General features: G+C 47.7%; 2 protein-coding genes across 32 annotated transcripts in view; one reads left to right on the top strand and one right to left on the bottom strand.

Annotated features, from left to right (window-relative positions):
- SEC31A (SEC31 homolog A, COPII component) overlaps positions 1–12182 on the bottom strand; it is a 44835-nt gene extending 32653 nt beyond the window's left edge. For 28 of the 30 annotated variants that reach the window (XM_075090329.1, XM_075090328.1, XM_075090319.1 and 25 more), the window contains exons 1-9: positions 12043–12182; positions 11318–11400; positions 10682–10805; positions 7511–7709; positions 6085–6180; positions 4024–4164; positions 2587–2729; positions 1507–1606; positions 104–265 (exon numbers count right to left, since the gene is read on the bottom strand). In XM_075090329.1, coding sequence (XP_074946430.1) covers positions 104–265; positions 1507–1606; positions 2587–2729; positions 4024–4164; positions 6085–6180; positions 7511–7709; positions 10682–10805; positions 11318–11396 — 1044 coding nt within the window. In that variant the 5' untranslated portion in view covers positions 11397–11400; positions 12043–12182. Of the gene's footprint in view, positions 1–103; positions 266–1506; positions 1607–2586; positions 2730–4023; positions 4165–6084; positions 6181–7510; positions 7710–10681; positions 10806–11317; positions 11401–12032 lie in introns of all 30 variants that reach the window. The other 2 variants (XM_075090324.1, XM_075090312.1) reach the window with 2 other exon arrangements.
- A 780-nt stretch (positions 12183–12962) lies between these two features.
- Positions 12963–18466, top strand: THAP9 (THAP domain containing 9). Of its 2 annotated transcripts, none has more exons than XM_075090331.1 (5): positions 12963–13135; positions 13414–13609; positions 13698–13998; positions 14793–14943; positions 16006–18466. In XM_075090331.1, exons 4-5 carry the CDS (start codon positions 14825–14827, stop codon positions 17954–17956), a joined length of 2070 nt encoding a protein of 689 aa, XP_074946432.1. In that variant the 5' UTR covers positions 12963–13135; positions 13414–13609; positions 13698–13998; positions 14793–14824; the 3' UTR covers positions 17957–18466. The 2 variants fall into 2 exon arrangements, with proteins under 2 accessions (XP_074946432.1, XP_074946431.1); XM_075090330.1 differs by lacking the exon at positions 12963–13135 and adding an exon at positions 13149–13326.

Here is an 18466-nt window from a genome sequence, read left to right on the forward strand (position 1 = left end):
TGGTACTCCTGCAAGCAAGGCTGCATACAGTCCCTGAAGACTTCCTATGAACCCATGTTCTCCCACCTGTTCTGTCTATGTTGAGTTGAACATTTCTCAATACCTGGTCAACTTGCTTCTGCCTCAAGCCATCCATGCTGCCTCCCATGATGGAGTAAATGCTGATCCGCCCATCGAACGAAGCCGCAGACAAGACAGCATGGTTCCTGGGACACCACTGGATATCATAGCACCACTGTGTGTTTGTGGGCAACTCATACAGCACCTGGGCAGCAAAAACAAGTCTGACAAATCAGGGCTTTTTTGAAGCACTAAATCCAACAGCAGCAATTCTCTTGCCTGCCCTGAGACTGGTCTGTTCTTCCTCCCCAGCAGCCTCCACATCACCACTCCACTAACAGTGGGCAAACCCTGACAATTGCCAAACAGATTATCATGCACCACGATTCAACTTCCTTCTCCTCCCATTAAATCTTCTGTTTAATCCACACAGGACAAACTACGCAGGCCCAGTATGCCTGCGCTGTCCCACTGCATGCTGTGAGCTTACTAGTTCATTCAGAGCTAATCAGGGTACCTCTGCACACTACATGGAGACACGGTTTTGGAGGAAAATTGGGAAAGTTAAAACCTGCACTCTGGGTAGACATGCTCTCCTGCCCTGGAACAGACAAACCCACCACTGTAGCAGACATTTAACCATAAACTAGGAGAAACTCGAAGAGCAAAATGCTGTCTCACTGTCTCCCAGGAGACTCTTTTATTTTTAATAAAAGCATGTAGTGTGATTCCTCCACATGTAGAGCCTTCCTAACAGCACAGGATCCAGCTCAGATAACTCATTTACCACCCCACAGCTTTTGCACTTTTGGGCCAACGTCTGAATTTTAGAAACACTTCTCACTGTCCTGTGGGATTACTGCCCACTGCAGGCAAGAAGCCCTCCAGTGTGCCTGAAGCCCTTTCTTGTGGTCTAGGGGCAAACACTCAAATTGTCTGAAAAAAGAATCTGCATCCCCTTTGAAAGGTATCCCAGGCCCAAAAGGGTTGGGTGGAACACATTCAAGTAGCTGTCACTGATCTGCCACTATTGTAGTAACCTACAAAATCCTTCTGGTCTGGATAAAAGTTCTTACACTTACAGAAGAAAGGCAATTGCAACAGTAATTCAGCCACATTGGGCCCAAACTAAAGGAGTAGGAAGCAAATACTTAGTTTAAGTGGGGCCCTTCCTATCCCTTATAAAGAGCAGGGATCTTACTATTTAGCAGGAGAGCAGCAGTAAGGACAAATACAGAATATGGGCAATACTAGGAAGGAATCCCACACCACCGAAACAAAAACAAGCTCAGAATGCACACAAACCAAATGCAAGTACACAGGACAGGGAGGAACATCCCACAGAAGCACCATTCCTAGGAATGCAAGCACACCAACACCTGCTTTGCATATGCCATTGTGCCACCTCTGAACACAGATTTTTTTAAACCGGTGTCTGTATAATACCTCGCCCGTGTTAGGGTTGGAGCAGAGAATTTTAGCATCCTTTCCACAGCTAAGTAGCAGCTCCGAATCCGCCATACTCCAAGCAATGGCCAGTACACCCCTGTGTGAAATGTCATAACCAAAAAAAGTTGAATATAAGTGCAAAATGGTGATAAAGCATATTTATAAGTTGAGTTTCTACATTAACTGAGCATTCCACCTCAAAATGCCCTTCTCTTCCTTCCTCTTACAAAAGGAGAAACTTTTCAATGTTATCAGCACTTCATTTATTGGAATAGATGTTTTCTATTTTCTGCATGAAGTGGTATGAAAGTGCAGCCATTGTACCTGAAAATTAAATGCAACAGTCATGTGGGAGAACCTGGACACGAATGTAACAAAATGGCTTGCCTGAAGTATCATTAACATACAGTGTGCAAACCTGTAGGTAAGGTCAGTGACTGCAAAGTTTGTCAGCTTCTTTTTATTAGCAGGAGATTCAAGTCAGCAGAACCACCAGCAGCAGTTTTGGTAGAAGCAGCTACACAGACTCAATTGCTGTTCTCTCTCCTTAAATCAAGTGCTGGTTTTGGGCAATAAGGAAAGTTTCACTAACAATTGAGGATGGACAAAAAATTAACAAAATATTTCCTTATACCCAAATTTAAGGCATTTACGGGACTGAGGGGCAGAGAGACTGTGCATGCCCACATGTGAGGATGTGCCCAGGTATACCCTCAGTCCAGTATTCAGGCAAAATCAACCACTAACTCTTTGTTGCTCAGCTCCTTCTCGAAAAGCACAGAAACAAACTAGCAACCTCAGTATTTCAGTAGGAAGGTGGGTTTTTGCCAGGGGGTCAGTGGGTGGGTGGGTGAGGTGTGTTCCCTTCAAACCAGCAGGCCCCCAAAAGGCAAGCTTTTCAGGACAGAGAGTTGGCTAGCCAGCAAGCCAGCACATAACACTGCCTACTGCTGGAATTGCTGCCTCCAACTACAGGGGCCTTCACAGGGAACCGAGCAAGAACCGAGATGTACAAACTGGTACGCAGTCATCAACAGTGCAAACACCATGGAACAGCCGGCTACATAAGGCTCGTACCTTGTATGGCTTTCTAGCACACGAAGTGGTGAGGAGGCAAATCTTAGGTCCCACATCTGAATCACAGGCAACCTGTCATCCTCTGAGGCCAAAACCATCTGGGTAGCAACATCAGGGTGCCATGCCAGGCCTGAGCAGTGCATCTGAGGGACAACATCGTGCCACAGTATAAACTAAACTAATAACTAAGCAGCAAAACAAAAGACAAATAGCCTACACCTACATGCATGGTACAACAGTTGCGAGGGAATTTGCAGCTGTGTTTCTGGGAATTATATCTGACTGCATTCAGATTGCAGTCATTTCCATGAGTGAAGATACTTGCAGTTAGTTTCCCAAAGTCCTCTCAAACAGATGTCTTTGTGCTGTCTTGTTCACAATCCTATGTTTTAGTGTCAGAAAACTGTAAAGCCCTCTGTACAAACCTTTTTCTCTAATATTTTTATTGATATTTTAATAAAAACCATTGTTAGGCAGAGGTTATTGTCACGTGAACATTGTGTCACTAGACTACACATGCTGAAGACAGCCTACTGTGCTGCTGTTATGTTAGGCAACAAATACATAAAACATTAAGAGTTACACAACTTATAAGAATAAGAGCGCAGGGACTGAGCAGCTACTTCAGGAGCACCCATGAGTAAATTTTGATTTGAACTCTTACTGTATCTTCAGAGTTTGTAATAGCAAGGTTCCATTTAAAATATACAGGATTTATACAAATATGTCACTCTCCACAAGCTCAACAGGCTCTTTTTTACATTTACACTGCCTGAGGAGCAGGTGTGGTGGTTGTAACTATAGGAGGCAGTGTCCCCTGTAACCTGCTCAATGGCAACACTCCTCTGTGGCACTCTTTACCACAGACCGTGCCCTCCCCAAGTTCTGCTGCAGCCTGCTCCCATTTCCATGTTCAGATCAGCAGAAGCACAGGCCCAGCTCTATCAGTCATCAGTGTCCTGCCAGGACTCAGCGTTTGTGCTCATCCCACCCGTAATGTCAATGAAGCCCTCTCTGCCTGAGCACTAAGTCATGACGTCACCTGCTCTGCGAAACTAAATGTGCACATCAGCTGTGACCTTATGTCTCCACCACACAAAACATGTAATTTCTGCCTAGCTGAATAAAATCTTTCTGTGGTAGCCCCAAACAAATCAGTAATGGCTTCCTCCAAACTAACTTATCACTGATAGGAAATCAGAGTGCCTTGCTTCAATCTGCATCTGATCATTTTAGTTTAAAACGCTAACAATCCGTCTGTATATACATAGCCTTTTAAGAGAACGCATTAGATATTTAGCATGTTGTATAAAACTGGGCCAGACACCAGTATCTTTATATCATGTAAGAATGGGTGCCATGACCTCTCCCCACATGCCAAGTGGGGCCCCACACCTCTCCACAAGGACCTGTGCAGCCATGCAATAGCTAACTCACCCGGTTATTGTGGTCACTGACTTTGATGATGGGTTCATTCTTCCTGAGATCCCACACGGTAGCTCGGCCACTAGGGCTGGTGGATGCCAGGATGTGCTGGACTTGCTTGTTCCATGCGATGCAGCTGATGTCCTCAAGAGGCTGTTGCACACAGAACAGCCTGTCACAACCTTTCCAAATCAAAGACTCAAAACCTGTTATTTTCAGGACTTGCTAAATGACCAATCTGCAAGGAGACTCATCCCAGGTACTATGTGTGTTCTGGTTTCCTATGTACACATGCTGTAGGGTAGAACGCCCGAAAACCCTGATTTATAAGCTGTTAGGATTTCTCTGTAACATCTGCATTTTTCTGATCTACAGTATGATACATTAGAAGACTAAGCACAACTGCCTTCAAGAACAGGAAATTACTCCATGTAAGCATATGCGGGTACATGAACTGCCCTATTGCCTTGAATTACTAGGTTTTGACTTACAAAAAAAGTTTGCTTGGAGGAATTCTGTGGGCTTTTTTATTCCCCTCTAACTGCTTATTTTTATTCTGAGAATTAAAACCAAAGTTAACCCAGTCATTGTTGCACTATTATTTCCAGCTGTCATTAGGCATATGGACTAAAAGATTTCTCAGCCTAAAAAAATGACTATTAAATATTAAAAAATCCTATACGAGGATCTCTAAGGTGAGTGTCCTCCAAAATTCCCACATGATAATAAATGAGTCAGATAAAACCAAGTATGCAAACCCACAGAATTTAAACTAAAAATCTTGAAACTGAAAATTACTTCTTACCCCATTTCCTCACTTCGTTGTCTACAAATTATCATGCTGTAACAAACCCGTTTGCCAGTAACCACAAACTTCTTGTGCAATTTTGTAACAGCTACACAATCATACACTCATTGAAACAACTTCCTCCCATTCTTCTTTCTTCACAAGGCACAAAGTACAAAAGGCTATTGTTTTTCCCCATAGATCTTATTTAAGAGACACAGGCTAAACACTGGCCTTAAGTATAGCAATTAAACACTCCCTGAAACCCATGAAGGTAACTGCCAAACCTACTGCCTCGTCTTCCAACTTCTCAGTAGCTACTTTTTGTCTTCCTCCTATTTTCCTCAGTCTGTACCTTCATGATCTTCAGATTCATGTATGCAATGAAACATGCAGAGGAAAACTAGAAGATGTGTAATGGTTATGGATATTTAAAAAGTGGTGTAACCTAAGATACTTGGCTCATTATTACTTGTTGCTTGATAAAATGGAACATTTCTCAAAGACTAAGGGAATACTTCAGCATTCCCTGGCCAAATACAATTTTTTAGAAAAAAATCCCAGCATGTGAAGACATGAATCAACTGCTTGTGCAGCCAGCCGAAACTGCAGGTGTCTTGTGGATAAACTTGACTCCACATCCAGGGCTGCTGCATGGGAAGCAGAGCAAACCACTCATTGCATGGGACCTCTGCATGCTTGCACTTCCAGGCACAACCAGGAAACTGCACTCCAGGGTCCAGTCACCCTTGTATGGAGCTGGGCAAAAAAATCACAGCTAGACACAAAGTGTGGCAAAATAGTGCTGTCACAACTGACTGACTTCCAAAAGTGTTCACTGAAAGCTAGCTATACTGCCGCTCAGAGCGTACTGTCCTTAAGGACATGGGCTCCTGCCATATGCTTTCAGTCACAGGCATGTCACAAGGAGAAAAATCTCAAACCCCACAGTCTAGAAGCACATTACAAAAACTAAGTACCAATAGAACGCCTATTTATGTTGGCCTTCAGGAAAGCCACTGAAGAACAGCATGCAGGAATATATTTTTCTTTATTTTGATATGGAGAGATCTGTTTTATCACCCCTTAAGGACTGTATCTAACATTGCCAGAAATGTAGCTCATGGCTAACTACAATTAACTGCTACACAAGTTAGACTTCAAAAGGCTTCCCCTTCCCTGGAGAGAGCTTTAAAACTGCAGGTTTCAAAGAGCTCTCAACTTAAGTGACATGCATATTTTTCATTAGCCTGCTCTGCAGTATGTAACAAATACAAATCTGGTACCTGCGTCTTCACTCCTGGTGTCATTGGCATGGCAAAATTGTTCAAGTCCCAGATATAGATTTCAGATTCATTAGCTCCAGAGGCCACCAGATTAGTCTGTAAGACACATTAATAGATATTAAAGAGTATTTTCTGCATCAGTTCACAGTCTTAGCTGCTGGAAGGCATGAGATCCACAGGACTGTGCCTATTTCTCCTATCGGCTCAGGATATAGCCTTTGGCTCACAGAGAGCAGCTTAGGGAAAAAACAAGGTTTTTTTGAGATTGCAGGTAAGACTGAGTAAATTAAAAAAATCCATACAGTGCACTAGACTGGGATGCCAAGACCAAAATTCCTGTTTTGTGGAGTGCTCCTCCACTGCACAGCAAACTCCCATGAGGAGGCTGTGGGGGCACAGCCAAAGACAGGTGAGTGGAAAGCAGTGACAATTCTTGGCAGGGGCAGACAAGGCTATTGCCACTGCAGAGCTTTGCTCCAGGCAGACCACGACATGCGTGGGACTGGCTGGAAGGAGCGTGGCATTTGTGCCTCCAACAGTGGACAGCACCCGCCCACAGTGAGTGCAATCATCCAGAGCAATCCTGTGTCTGGGATGCAAAAGCCCAGGCAGGGCGACACAAGCATAGGGCACCAAACGCCCTTTGATCACATCCCACGGCTGGTGACAAGCAAGACCTGTCTTCATAACAGGCAGAAACAGAAAGGATGCAATTCAGAGAGGACACAATGAACACAGGGTGGCCTTGCTGAAAAAGCAAGTGTGTAGGGACAGAAGTGCTACTTAGGAAATGAGTTCAAATGAATTCTTGCACAACTGGTGAAAAAAAGGAAAAACCAACCCACTGAATCTAGAAGGAAGTAAACGCTCATTAGTGATGGAGGAAAGCTTGTTGGTTTTGAGAGCTCTTCTGCTAAAGAGGCCACGTTGCTGTGTTTCCTGTTTTGTCTCCTCTTTCTAAGTAACAATACTTAGAGGTCTTGAAGACAGACTTTACCCAACCCCCAAAGGAGATACCTAAAATCTGATGTCACCAGAAACATTAGTGAGAGCATGTAAATACTGCCCATGTGATGAGAACAATATTGGGACGGTACACAGGACCTAAAAAATGAGACTGGCTAAAAACACCACAGAAGACTACCTCTATTTTATATGTACGCTGAGCTAAAAAGACCCACTAAACTGACAACATAAACTGATGAAGGGAAGGAATGAACCAGACACTTTAAACTCTCTGATTCCCCATCCTTTAAATTCCAGTAACAGGACAGGTTTTTCCAACTAAATACAAACAGACACTCAAACACCAAATTTAGTTCATGCTTTTCAGGGGAGTAGAAAGAGACAGAAACGTTTAAGGTTACAAGTTAAGACAGGCCACTCATCTATGACGGTATGTAACGAAGAACAGCAGAAAACCAACCTGGAACATGTTCACATCGAGCGCTCTTACTGGTCCTGTGTGCTTGTCCTTCTGGGCAATTATTACTTCAGTGTCTCCAGCTACGATTTTGGCTGGGTCATACAGAATGACATTCCCATTTTCACCTCCGGCAATCAGGACTCCAGAGACTCTCTCACCTGAGCTCATGTTGTATGGCCCCCAGATCAGCTTGTGGTATCTGTAAGACACAGAGGTCCCCACAGTTTACAACCACCCACCACCAGCTCCACAAACACTGATGCACCCCATTTTGCTCACCCCAGCTAAAGCCTCTAGACTGCTGCTAACAGAGCAGACACACCAGAGAAAAGCACTGCCTGCATTTCTCTAGGAATGAGTCTCTGTACTTGCAACCCCTTCTGTCAGAAAGGCAACAGACACAGGGTCACAATATGCGCAACCAATAACCTGGTAACCAGCAACATCTCTCATCTCCAGGCTGCAAAAACAGGTAAACGCTCCCAACTGCACCTGATTTTGAGCTCACCTTTGCAAAATAATAGGAGTAATCAAAGTAAGACTGTAAGCCCATCCAACCACTGCCTGGACATAAACCTCTACTATTTGTGAGCAACTCTTCATACAAGAGAGAAAAAAGGTTGAACTAGAAAAATTCCACATCTTTTTCTATATCTGTACTTCTGGATGTACAAACATTTAATCTGCCGTACTGGAGGCTCAGCAAGTAGTTTATTCACATCACAGACATGCGTCTCTTGGACCACAATCTATTTTCCAGGCTAAATTAAGAGGAATTAAACATACTTCCAGAAATGAAGCATTTTCACACCATCTGCAAATACCCAAAATTCCTTCAACTCAGTGAATTTGCTGCATAAGCAAAATAGCATTCCTGTGTATTCAGCCATGCAAGGAAGGAATTTCTTCTACATAAGAAGACACACTGTCACATATCAGCTCTCATGCAAGCAGAAAGCAAACCCACATTGACTGGAAGGTGGCAAGGAGTTACTTTAGCATTCACCATGTTATTATTAATCTCTTCAATGTCTCTGGACAACCTTAAATTAATTTAGTTAAATCACAGCAACTTCAGCGTGATACTGCAGAAAGCTGAGCATATGCTGGGTGAGAAATACTGTAACAGCCAAATGCTCAGTGTCCTAGCATAGTGTTCAGATTACAGTGGGGGTAAACCAAAGAACAACGCTATGAACGGAAATTGGTCTGTGATATCAGACAGAACCCTTCCCTGAGTACGATTTTTATACTTCTGCACCTAACTATTCAAGGTTATGAGAAATGGAGTGACCAGCAAGGGTTGTCCACACTCTGCCAGCAACATTCAACAGGATTTATAATAATCCAAAATGAAAGCAGACAACAGTCATAAACAAAAAACAAAGTTAACTGTGCAATTACTTTCCTCTTGCCCTCTGCTCTTTCCAAGACAAACTATGGCACTATAAAAGCAGTGCAAAACTTTCCTTGGAGAACGATTAACAAAGCCTACTGCAGGATTCATCTCTTTGGGTTTAATTACCTGGACATTTCCATTTGCTGCAAACCAAAATAAAGCCTGACATATACATTGCTAGTCAGAGCACTTCTTGTTATCTTTTAAAAAAATAAAATAAAAATCAACAATCAATGCCCTTTGTAATGCATTTTCTGGGGCAAAGTCAAATCGTGTTGCTCACCAAAGGAAGTACTTTCAAAGGAGGATTGCATCCTGGCTACAAGGAATGTTTTTTGAAATTCAGTAAGCAAATGTCACTTGGCAAGCCTTGAAAAAACAGTCATAGTTAAAACAAGGTAGAACAAGGAAATTTTAAAAGATCAAACACCTCATCCTGCTCTGAGCGGGTCAGTAAGATGTGTTAACATCAGCTTTGCCAACAGTCCAGGGCATTAAACAGAGACTGTGGCTGTTTCTCACAAGCCCCACATACTGAAACACAGACAACTGCAGGGCACAGATTGTGAGCTGCCTGCCAGCACAACTGCTCTGCCAGCCCCACGAATCATTACAACCAAAATGACATGGCACAAAGCCAGCTGCCTAACACCTTGTGCTTCTTCCTGCAAAAGCTACCACAACTGTTATTTACCCAAATCAGGAGAGCATCCCTAAGCAGGGTCACAATCTTACTGAGTGCAAAGGTGCCCTATTTCAATGCCTCTCAAGTTGTTTATAGGCAACACAACCTCTAGGAACCCAGCAAACTGTGTTTAGCCAAGAACTTTAGGAAACAGTTATAGGTCCTTAGGCCTTGAAGTTACAGCTTTAGAACAGATAACGAAGACTCAAGTCCAATTAATTTCTATTCATGTCAGGGTGGGGGAGATGGCAATTGCTTCTCTAGAAGCGGCACATTCTCATTTGACCGTCCTAGCAAAATACTGTAATAGCCTGCACCTCCAGTCACGTCATTTCAAGCACCAGGGGAAAGAGTGTTTATGACACTAGATGGTATGAAAAACTCAAGGACCCAATCCAATGGCAGAGAAAAATTTCACCCCTTTCTCTACCCACAGAAAGGTCCTGCACTTCCATCTGTGTTGTTTCAGCTCACCCACAATGAGCGCAGCCACTGGACGAGCCACCAGAGAGCCACTACAAGTGCTGCCACGATGGAAATAGGACACTGATGCTAACAATATTTCTTTGGACAAGCACATGGTAAGGAACTAAGAGCTAAGTGGAGTTGTACAGTCGGGAACTTGACTTTTCAGCTGTGGGGCAAGGTATGACACTACACACACAATATGACCCCGTTTAGTTATGTTACAGGAATCTCCCTGAAATACCTAAATGCAAACAGGATGGGGCAATGTGAAAAGTTGCCACTGCATTTTCATAATCTCACATTTCCTTCTGTTCTCTGGAGAATCCTAGGGGCTCCCCAAGATAAACGATGTGCGCACATATTCAAACCTGCCAGGCAACATAATATTTTTTAGGTTTAAGTCAGAGCATGAGCTGCTTACAACTTCTTGGAGTCCGAGCTCACTGCCTTCACAATGACACCTCACTGTCTCACATCAGTGGCACTCACACGCCTTCATCCTTCAGCACTGTTCCTCTCCTTAACAACTGTAGATAAACCTCATGAAGCGGCCTTTCCATGTGCACCATGTACAACAGTACCAGAGCCATTACTTTTCCTTTACAACCCCACTGCTTACCTGTGAGAGGAGGAGAAGGTGGCGCAGGACTTCATATCCAGTGAAGGGTCTGATAAATCCAGCTCAAATATTTCTAGAGAAGCACTTGTACTGAAGGTTGCATCCAGCTGCTGAGCTGATGTACCTACAAAGAAGTGTGCTTGGAGTGAGAAAGCCATGATAGGCAAAAGCAGCACAAGGAGGGGCATTAAAAACATCATCCTTGCAAAAAGGACCCTAAGATGGGGTCAGGTTTCTGTTATTTAAGATGTAGTTCTGCATCTCCTCCCCATGGTTCCCCCTTTGGGGGTTTCTTAACCAATAAGAACAGGAGAAGCTTTGGGCAAGTGCCTGCTTCTCCCTGATGATGCACAGAAAATGATCAAAGCTACAAACGAGCAGCAAGGGACAGTGAACTAGTGGTTAGGCTTGCTGTCACGTTACCCTGGCAAAAAGAAGAGGATGCTGGCTGTTACTTGCAGAATGCAAAGCGTGTTTTCATGCACAGCACAACTGGCAAACTCCACTAAAGGCACCATATACTTGTTCCAGCCTTCAGGACACGAAATAACTCCTACAACTTTCAGTTATGACCACTTCATTGCAGCCACCACACATAGCCCAAGGCCTGCTAGCACATGCTTCCCAGAAACTCACCTGTGGCCAGGTAAATGGGGTGCTGCTGGGCAGGGCTCCATGCCTGCATGGCAGTACGATCAATTTCCTTCAGCTTCATTTCACTAAAAAATAAAACCAAGAAAAGTAACATTTAAATAGAGCATGGAGAGACTGCACTGCCAGAGATCCAGCAGCTGCATTAGAACTTGGTAAATGCAGCAAGAGTGATAATTTTCCTAAAGATATCCCAGACAGACACCTAAGCCACCCTCCCCAGGGGACACCTAGGGGGAAGGGGAGGAATAATTCTCCGCTGACAGGATAACATTGACACGTAGAGGAGACTGATGGTTGCTGAACAGACCATAACGCACGATAATGTGGGCAAAACTTCAGCTGCTCTGAAAAACCGTCTTCGAGCAACGTCACAGCACACAACGGTCGCTCTTAGAGCTTTCAGCCTTAACCCGCGAAAGAAACCCACCCTCGAGAAAACCCACGCTAGACCGTCGCCACCAAACAACCTCAGCAGCCAGCCAGATCAGAGGACGAAAAACAGTTTAAAAGCCTCCACCTTCTCATTTTTTTTGCTCTGATTTCAACACCCTGGGGCTCCCCCCTCCTCGAAAATACGGTGCACGGCCAGCGGGCGCCGGCGCCTGAACGCCGCCGTGCCGACCGGTACCGAGGCCCCGTTTCCGACAGGAGCTGAGAGAAGAAAAAAAAAAAGGTGGACAACGAGGGTTTCCCCCACCTCTTCTCACCTCCACGTTCCCGGCGCTCAACCGGCCCCGGCCCGCTCCAACGTGGCAGCCGCGGCACCGCCCCTCGCCCGCCGCCGGCTTCCGGGCGCGCCCCGCGGCTTCCGGGCGGTGCAGAGCAGGGCTCCGCCTTGCCCTAGGCGAGAAACGGGGGAACGGTGTGTGTGCGCGGTGGGAGGGCAGTGTGGGGGGGGACGGGTGTACGTGGCAGCCTCCTTCTTCGGGGTCTGCTCCGGGTTTCTCGGGGCAGGAGCAGCGATCGGCCCTAGGGAAGAGAGAGACAGGCGTTAGGGGCGGCCGCCCCGCTGGGGCTCAGGCGGACCGGGGGAAAGCGCCTGCAGCACGGGGGCTCCGGTGCCGCCTGTCCTCCTCAGCTCATGGACAATAATCACGGCGTGGTCATGATGTGAACAGCAGTAAGGCTCATCATTGGACAGGGGCCAGGCCCACGAGAGGTGGGGTTCCTCCGCCTTTCGGGGCGGGGGAATAGCACCAACACGCGTGACGCCGCGACCCAGCCGCCGCACCCGGCGACCTGCTGGCTTTCACAGCCCGGGGCGGCGGGGGCGGCTCGTGGCTTGGGGGCGCTTCCGGCCGCAGCCCCTGACCCACCTCTCATGGCAGCCGGAGCACAGCTCCGCTGCCGCCTCCCGCTGCCGGACTCCGCCGCCGCTCAGCGGGCCGGTGCTGTGCCCGGGACGGGCGTTGTCGCGGCCCCATGGCGCGGCTGCAGCTCCTGCCCCGGCGAGGCCGAGGGGCCGCGGAGAGCAGCCCCGCTAGCGGGCATCCCCTAGCCTGGAACCCCTTACGCGCCACCGACCGCCGCGCGGCGCCAGAAAGATCTTTTCCTTCGCCCACCCGCTATATATAGGGACTAGAAGCGCTGCTCCTATTGGCTGTAAGGATCACTGCTTGTCATTGGCTGCTTCTTCCTCCGCCGCCGCTACCGGTTGGCTTGGTTCTCCTCTCATTCCCATCGCCTGCTTCTCTGTGACGTCAAACCGAGGCGGAACTGCCACAAGAAAACCAGCAACGGCCGCTGCGCCCAACGCAGAAGTAGCTTTCACCGGGAAGGCTCGGCTGTCGTGGCTCACAAGTGAGCCAATGGGAAGGAGGAAACTGGGAGGTCGAGCGCCGGCAGCCAATGGGCGGGCGCGTTCCGTGGTGGGGCGTGGTGGCGGGCCGCGGCGGTGGCTGCGGGGCGGCCATGACGCGGAGCTGCTCGGCGCTGGGCTGCACCGCCCGTGACAACGGGCGGAGCCGGGAGCGCGGCATCTCCTTCCACCAGTGAGTGCGGCCGCTCCCCGCGGGAGCCCCGGGCGCCGCCTGCGCAGCCCCCGCCCGCGCCTCCCGCTCTCTTCCCCTCTGCCGCAGGTTCCCGGTGGACGCTGCGCAGCGCCGCGAGTGGATCCGCGCCGTGAACCGTGTGGACCCGCGGAGCCGCCAGGCCTGGCGGCCCGGCCCCGGCGCCATCCTCTGCTCGCGGCACTTCGCGGAGGCCGACTTCGAGCGCTACGGACTGCGGCGGAAGCTGCGACGGGGGGCCGTGCCCTCCCGCTTCCCCCAGCCGGTGCGTGCCGGAGGCGGTCGCGCTCCCCTCTTCCCCCGAGCCGGGCCGCGGCGGCGGGCGGTGACCTCCCCTCTCCCTTCCCTTCCAGGAGCCGCCGGGCGCCGGCCGGAGGAGTGGGCCCGCCGCCCGAGCTCTGAAGCAGCCACTCCCCAGCCCCCCCGCCGGAGTCACCGCTGGGGACCACAACTACAGCCTGCAGGAGCAGCAGGCAGCCGGCGGCGAGGCGCGGCCGCCGCTGGAGGCCCCGCAGCAGCAGCCGCAGCTCCTTGCGGATGGGAGATGCTCCCCCGCACACAGGCCCAGAACGCTGGCGACGGTCCTCCGGGAACTGGCAGATCGGCAGCAGCTTTCAGAGGAAACCGTGAGTTTGCTGCAGGCCCACTTTTCAGGTACTGCTGGGGGCGTTTGCTAAGGCAGAGTGCTTCGTGGTCTGTACTCCCTCACCCCAGTTTTATGTATTTGTTGGACTTTATGGTATCGATAATCCCTGATTGTTAGACTGCTATGTCTAGTGGTATAGTGCAAAGGCTTTGCAATCTGTAGGTCTGGAATGCAACCACCAATCCTGCAAACAATTAAAGTCTCCCTGAAAAATTCAATTACATGAGGCTGGCTATGGTGCTCAGGTCAGACCTGTAACTAAGGCTATTAAATACAACCATGCCACCATTCAGCTGACAGATGGCTCAAGAATATAGTATATTTAGCTAGGAAGACCTTGTCTTTCCCACTATCCAGAAGCAATCTCTGTTAACATTAATAATATAACCTGAAGAAGCCACTTCAAGTTGCAGAGCCAACTGTAAGTTAATGGTTTATCTCCTGTTATATCAATTTTTAAGCAGCACCTACATGTAAGACGCAAGTCTACTCAAAACTGTGGAATGACATTCAAAAGGAAAAGAGGGGAAAGGTGTGTCAGGAACTTGGCCTTAGACAGCATGGTGGGACTCCCTGGCCACTGCCCATCCCGAGGAAGAGGCGAAGCACGACGGCAGCATTTTTGAGCTGTACACTTCACACCAGACTTCAGGACTGAGTGGTTCCAGTTGCTTGGAGAAGAGAAGAACAGCTATGCTGTTGCCTTGTATTCTGCAATATCTCTGTATTATTCATCCTTCTTAAGTTATCAGCTATTTATTTGCTTTACTAAAGCTGACCTCTTGGGTTTTTTTTCAAGCAGATTTGCCTTGTGAGTTGCACAGCTGGAGGCAGATGGCAGACTACTCACCAGAAATGAGGCAATTTGCTTGTATTCTCCACCTCTACCATATTAAGGCCTATGATTATCTACGGAAGATTTTTCCCCTCCCTCATCCTTACAGCCTGACAAAGCAAGTTTTTATTCATTCATTCCTTCTGAATGTGTTTCCAGGTACTCATGTAGAAATAGGTGTAGCAGATCTGTCCTGAAAACATTCAGTGGGAGTAGTAGTTTTTCCCTGCTTTGTTTTAGTGACAGAAGTAGAGTGAAAAGCAAATGTCAAGAAATATTGATACCCCTCATCTCAGAGAGCTGCTATGTGGTTATGTGTGTGGATCACAGCATGACAATAACACATTCCTCACATTAACAATTTTGAAGTAAGCGTGGAGTTTGCTAAGTATTCCCAGATGAGTATGGGTGTGAAAAAAGGTTCATTTTGGGACCTCAGCTGCTCTAGGGTCTATATGTTTTACTTCACTGGGGAAGAAGGAAGAATACAAAAAAGCAGAGGTGCTTTACCACATTGCACATCACAGGGCAAGAGTATGTGCCAGCGTAGACTTGTGAGAGGGGAGGGATGAGCCATGTGGTGGAAGGAAGGGCAAATACAAGGAAGGTGACCTGAAAAGAAGCAGCAGGAGGCAGTGTGAAGGGTGCTCCACCAGTACTCCACCAACAGCCAAAACTGAGTGAGGAGATAAAGGCAGGAATAAGTGTCAGTAGAGGAAATCAAAACCAGTAGGACTATACATGGAAAACTTTAGGCCTGTTTTCTGGACAAGGGAGAAGTCAAGAACAAAACATGAGAAAGCGAAGGACTGCATAAAGTAGTTAGACTAGAGCTTTGGCTTTCCTCACCTTGCCTCATAAGGACTCTGGGAAGTTAGTGAATCTTGACAAGTGTCTTGTTTCAAAGTTACAGAAGGGAGATATTTCTAGATCACAACTCAGTTGTGTAACCCATTGCAAGTATGTAGGCTCAGCATTTACTACCCACACTAAGGTGTGAGGAAAAGAAACTCAGACTGTGCATTAAGAAAGGCAGGGCTGCTTGCTTTATACTCTGTGCCTTATCCTGCTCTACAGCTCTGGACATGGCTGACCATGTCCTAAGTGGTAAAAGGTGCTGACTGTTGCTTCAGTTTTCTCAGAATCACATCTCCTAATGGCACCCTCCCTTTTTTTCCAGTTGGCTGTCTAATAATGAGGCTGCTGCAGGCTTCAGCAATGACATTTTTCTCCGCCTTCAGGAAAAGGTGGACAGAGGGGAACAGGCCTACTGCTACTGTGCTCTGATGGTACAAGACATGTCCCTGCAGAAGCAGCAGGAGTGGGACCCACAGACCCAGCACCTGACAGGCTTTGTTGACTTGGGAGCAGGCGTCCTTGATGCTGATGAAGCCCCACTGGCCTCAGAAGTGATAATCCTCATGGCAGTCGGCATCTCGAGTCCCTGGACAGCTCCACTCGGCTACTTCTTTGTGAACAGCACATCCGGCTGCTTACTTGCTCAGCTGCTTCGTCAGACCATCAGTAAGCTGAACAACGTAGGCATCACGGTGCTGGCTGTAACATCAGGTGCCACTGCTTGTGGTGCTGAGACGGCCAGAGCTCTGGGGATCAGGATAGATCCCGAAAGGATTCAGTGCACTTTCCAGCATCCACCTGGCTCTGCTCACAGCATCACCTACTTCTTTGACATTTGCCATGCGCTCCAGCTGATAAGGAATGCTCTGCAGTGCTTCCAGAAGATAGAGTGGCTCAGTGATGCCGTGTGGTGGCAGCATGTGGTGGAGCTGGCAGCTTTGCAGGAACAGAGGGTATTAGACCCATGCAGTCCTAAGTCAGGCAGACCTAGAATTGAGGAGAGTTACCACCTTAAGGTCAACCTTGCTACCCTGTTGTTCAGTGAGGGTGTTGCTGATGCCCTGGAACACCTCCAGAAGCTGGGTCTGGCCTCATTCCAGAACTGCAGTGGGACTGTCAAGTTTGTGCGTTTGATGAGCTGTCTGTGCGATGTATTTCATGGCAAAGGTCCCTATAGAAGGAGACTTACAGGGCCTTTTCTAGCTACAAATTACACCAAAATAAGCTACCTCTTTAATGAGGCCAAGAGCTTCTTTGTCACCTTAACAGACTCCATGGGGAGATACGTTATTAAGAGCAAACGTAAACTAGGGTTTCTGAGTTTCTTGCTCAATGCTGAAAGCCTCAAGTGGCTTTATGCTAACTATGTATGTCCAGAAGGGAATCCTTCCCACCACCTCCTGACCTGTGCCTTCAGCCTTGACCCACTGGAGGTGTTTCTCAGGGCCCTCCAGCAAGCCTGTGGCAGCAGCGGGAGCCCCACCTGCACTGTGTTCCAGGCTGCTTATCACAAACTGCTGGCCAGCTGCAGCCTGGCACCAGGCTCACCACACAGCAATGGCTCAGACAACATGAGTTCCTTGGACATATCCCTGTCTCGTAGAAGAGATCTGACCCTTGGCAGCATTCGTGCTCAGTATAACCCAGCTTGTGGGAGGACACTGGCAACAGAGTACCCCTATTGTGCAGGCCTGCTTTTGCGTGGCTCTGCACTGAGTAATGCACTGACAGATCTATCACTGCATGCACAGAGCATCACCTGCACTGCAGGCTTCATTGCTGAGCAGTTAGCCTCTGACTTGCAATGCGAGGCTTGTCTTGCTTCCCTCTTTGAGTCAGATGAGAGCAGGCTAAGATGTGGGTCAGTGCTGTACATAAAAAAGATAGGTGGAGTGAGTCTGCCCTCAGCAAGTGTGTACCACATAACAAGCATTTTGGAACAAGGCCTAAACCGGTATGGCAAAGTAGGAGACAGCAACAACACCAAGCTATGGCATTTGTCTCTAGAACAGAAAGTCTTCCAGGAGCTTCTGGGAGAAAGTCCCCTCTTCCCCACCCTCACAAACCACTTATTTGATGGTGAGTTGTGTGTCAACAATCATTACACAATCTTAGTAAAGGCAATAACACGACGTTATTTAAACATCAGAACAAACCATGCCGAATACCTCAACTTGAAATACCCTTGTGGAAGGCAGAGACTGAAGGGAAAACGTTTACTTCCATCACCACTAGGCAGCTGTCAGTCAAGCCAAACCCACACAGGGTCATGAGTACTACTGCTGTTCCAAGGAGTACTATCCCTTACTGAGGCTCAGCAACGGTCACATCTAGACAACACACAAGGAAATGATGTGTCTTCCCATAATTTGGCCAGCAAAACTGGTGTTGATAAGTGGTAACTGCAAACCATCTGATCAGAGTTTGGCTGATCAAAGCAAGGAAATTCATCTAATCCTGTGTTCTATCCACCAATCCTGCAAAGCAGCTACGTATTTCATGAGACTTGTATGGCAGGTCAGGGTGAGCAACAGTTGCTCAGGATGCCTGGGAAAGTGGTAGGGGTCACTGCAGTGTCACCTGGAGGTGCTAGGTGGCTTAGTGCTGTGAGTGCTCTTGCCAGGAGAAAACTGATCCATCTTCCATGCAGTTGGGTGGGATCACACATGCTAGTAATTCGATTTCACCAAAGCAGATCTTTAAAAAAGCTGGAGGCCAGAAAGCTTGCAGAGCTTTTACTTAAAAAGGAAAATAAAGATGTAAAGAAAAAAAATGGCACTCAA

Source organism: Phalacrocorax aristotelis, chromosome 4, assembly GCF_949628215.1.
Source record: "Phalacrocorax aristotelis chromosome 4, bGulAri2.1, whole genome shotgun sequence".
Classification (NCBI taxonomy): Eukaryota; Metazoa; Chordata; class Aves; order Suliformes; family Phalacrocoracidae; genus Phalacrocorax; species Phalacrocorax aristotelis.

Excerpts from the sequence above, each read along its gene's own strand:
- THAP9 (XM_075090330.1), top strand. The coding sequence starts at position 13,184 with ATGGGCGGGCGCGTTCCGTGGTGGGGCGTGGTGGCGGGCCGCGGCGGT. Across the intron at positions 13,327-13,413 it reads CGCGGCATCTCCTTCCACCA|GTTCCCGGTGGACGCTGCGC; the intron begins GTGAGTGCGGCC and ends CCTCTGCCGCAG. Across the intron at positions 14,944-16,005 it reads CATCCTTACAGCCTGACAAA|TTGGCTGTCTAATAATGAGG; the intron begins GCAAGTTTTTAT and ends CTTTTTTTCCAG.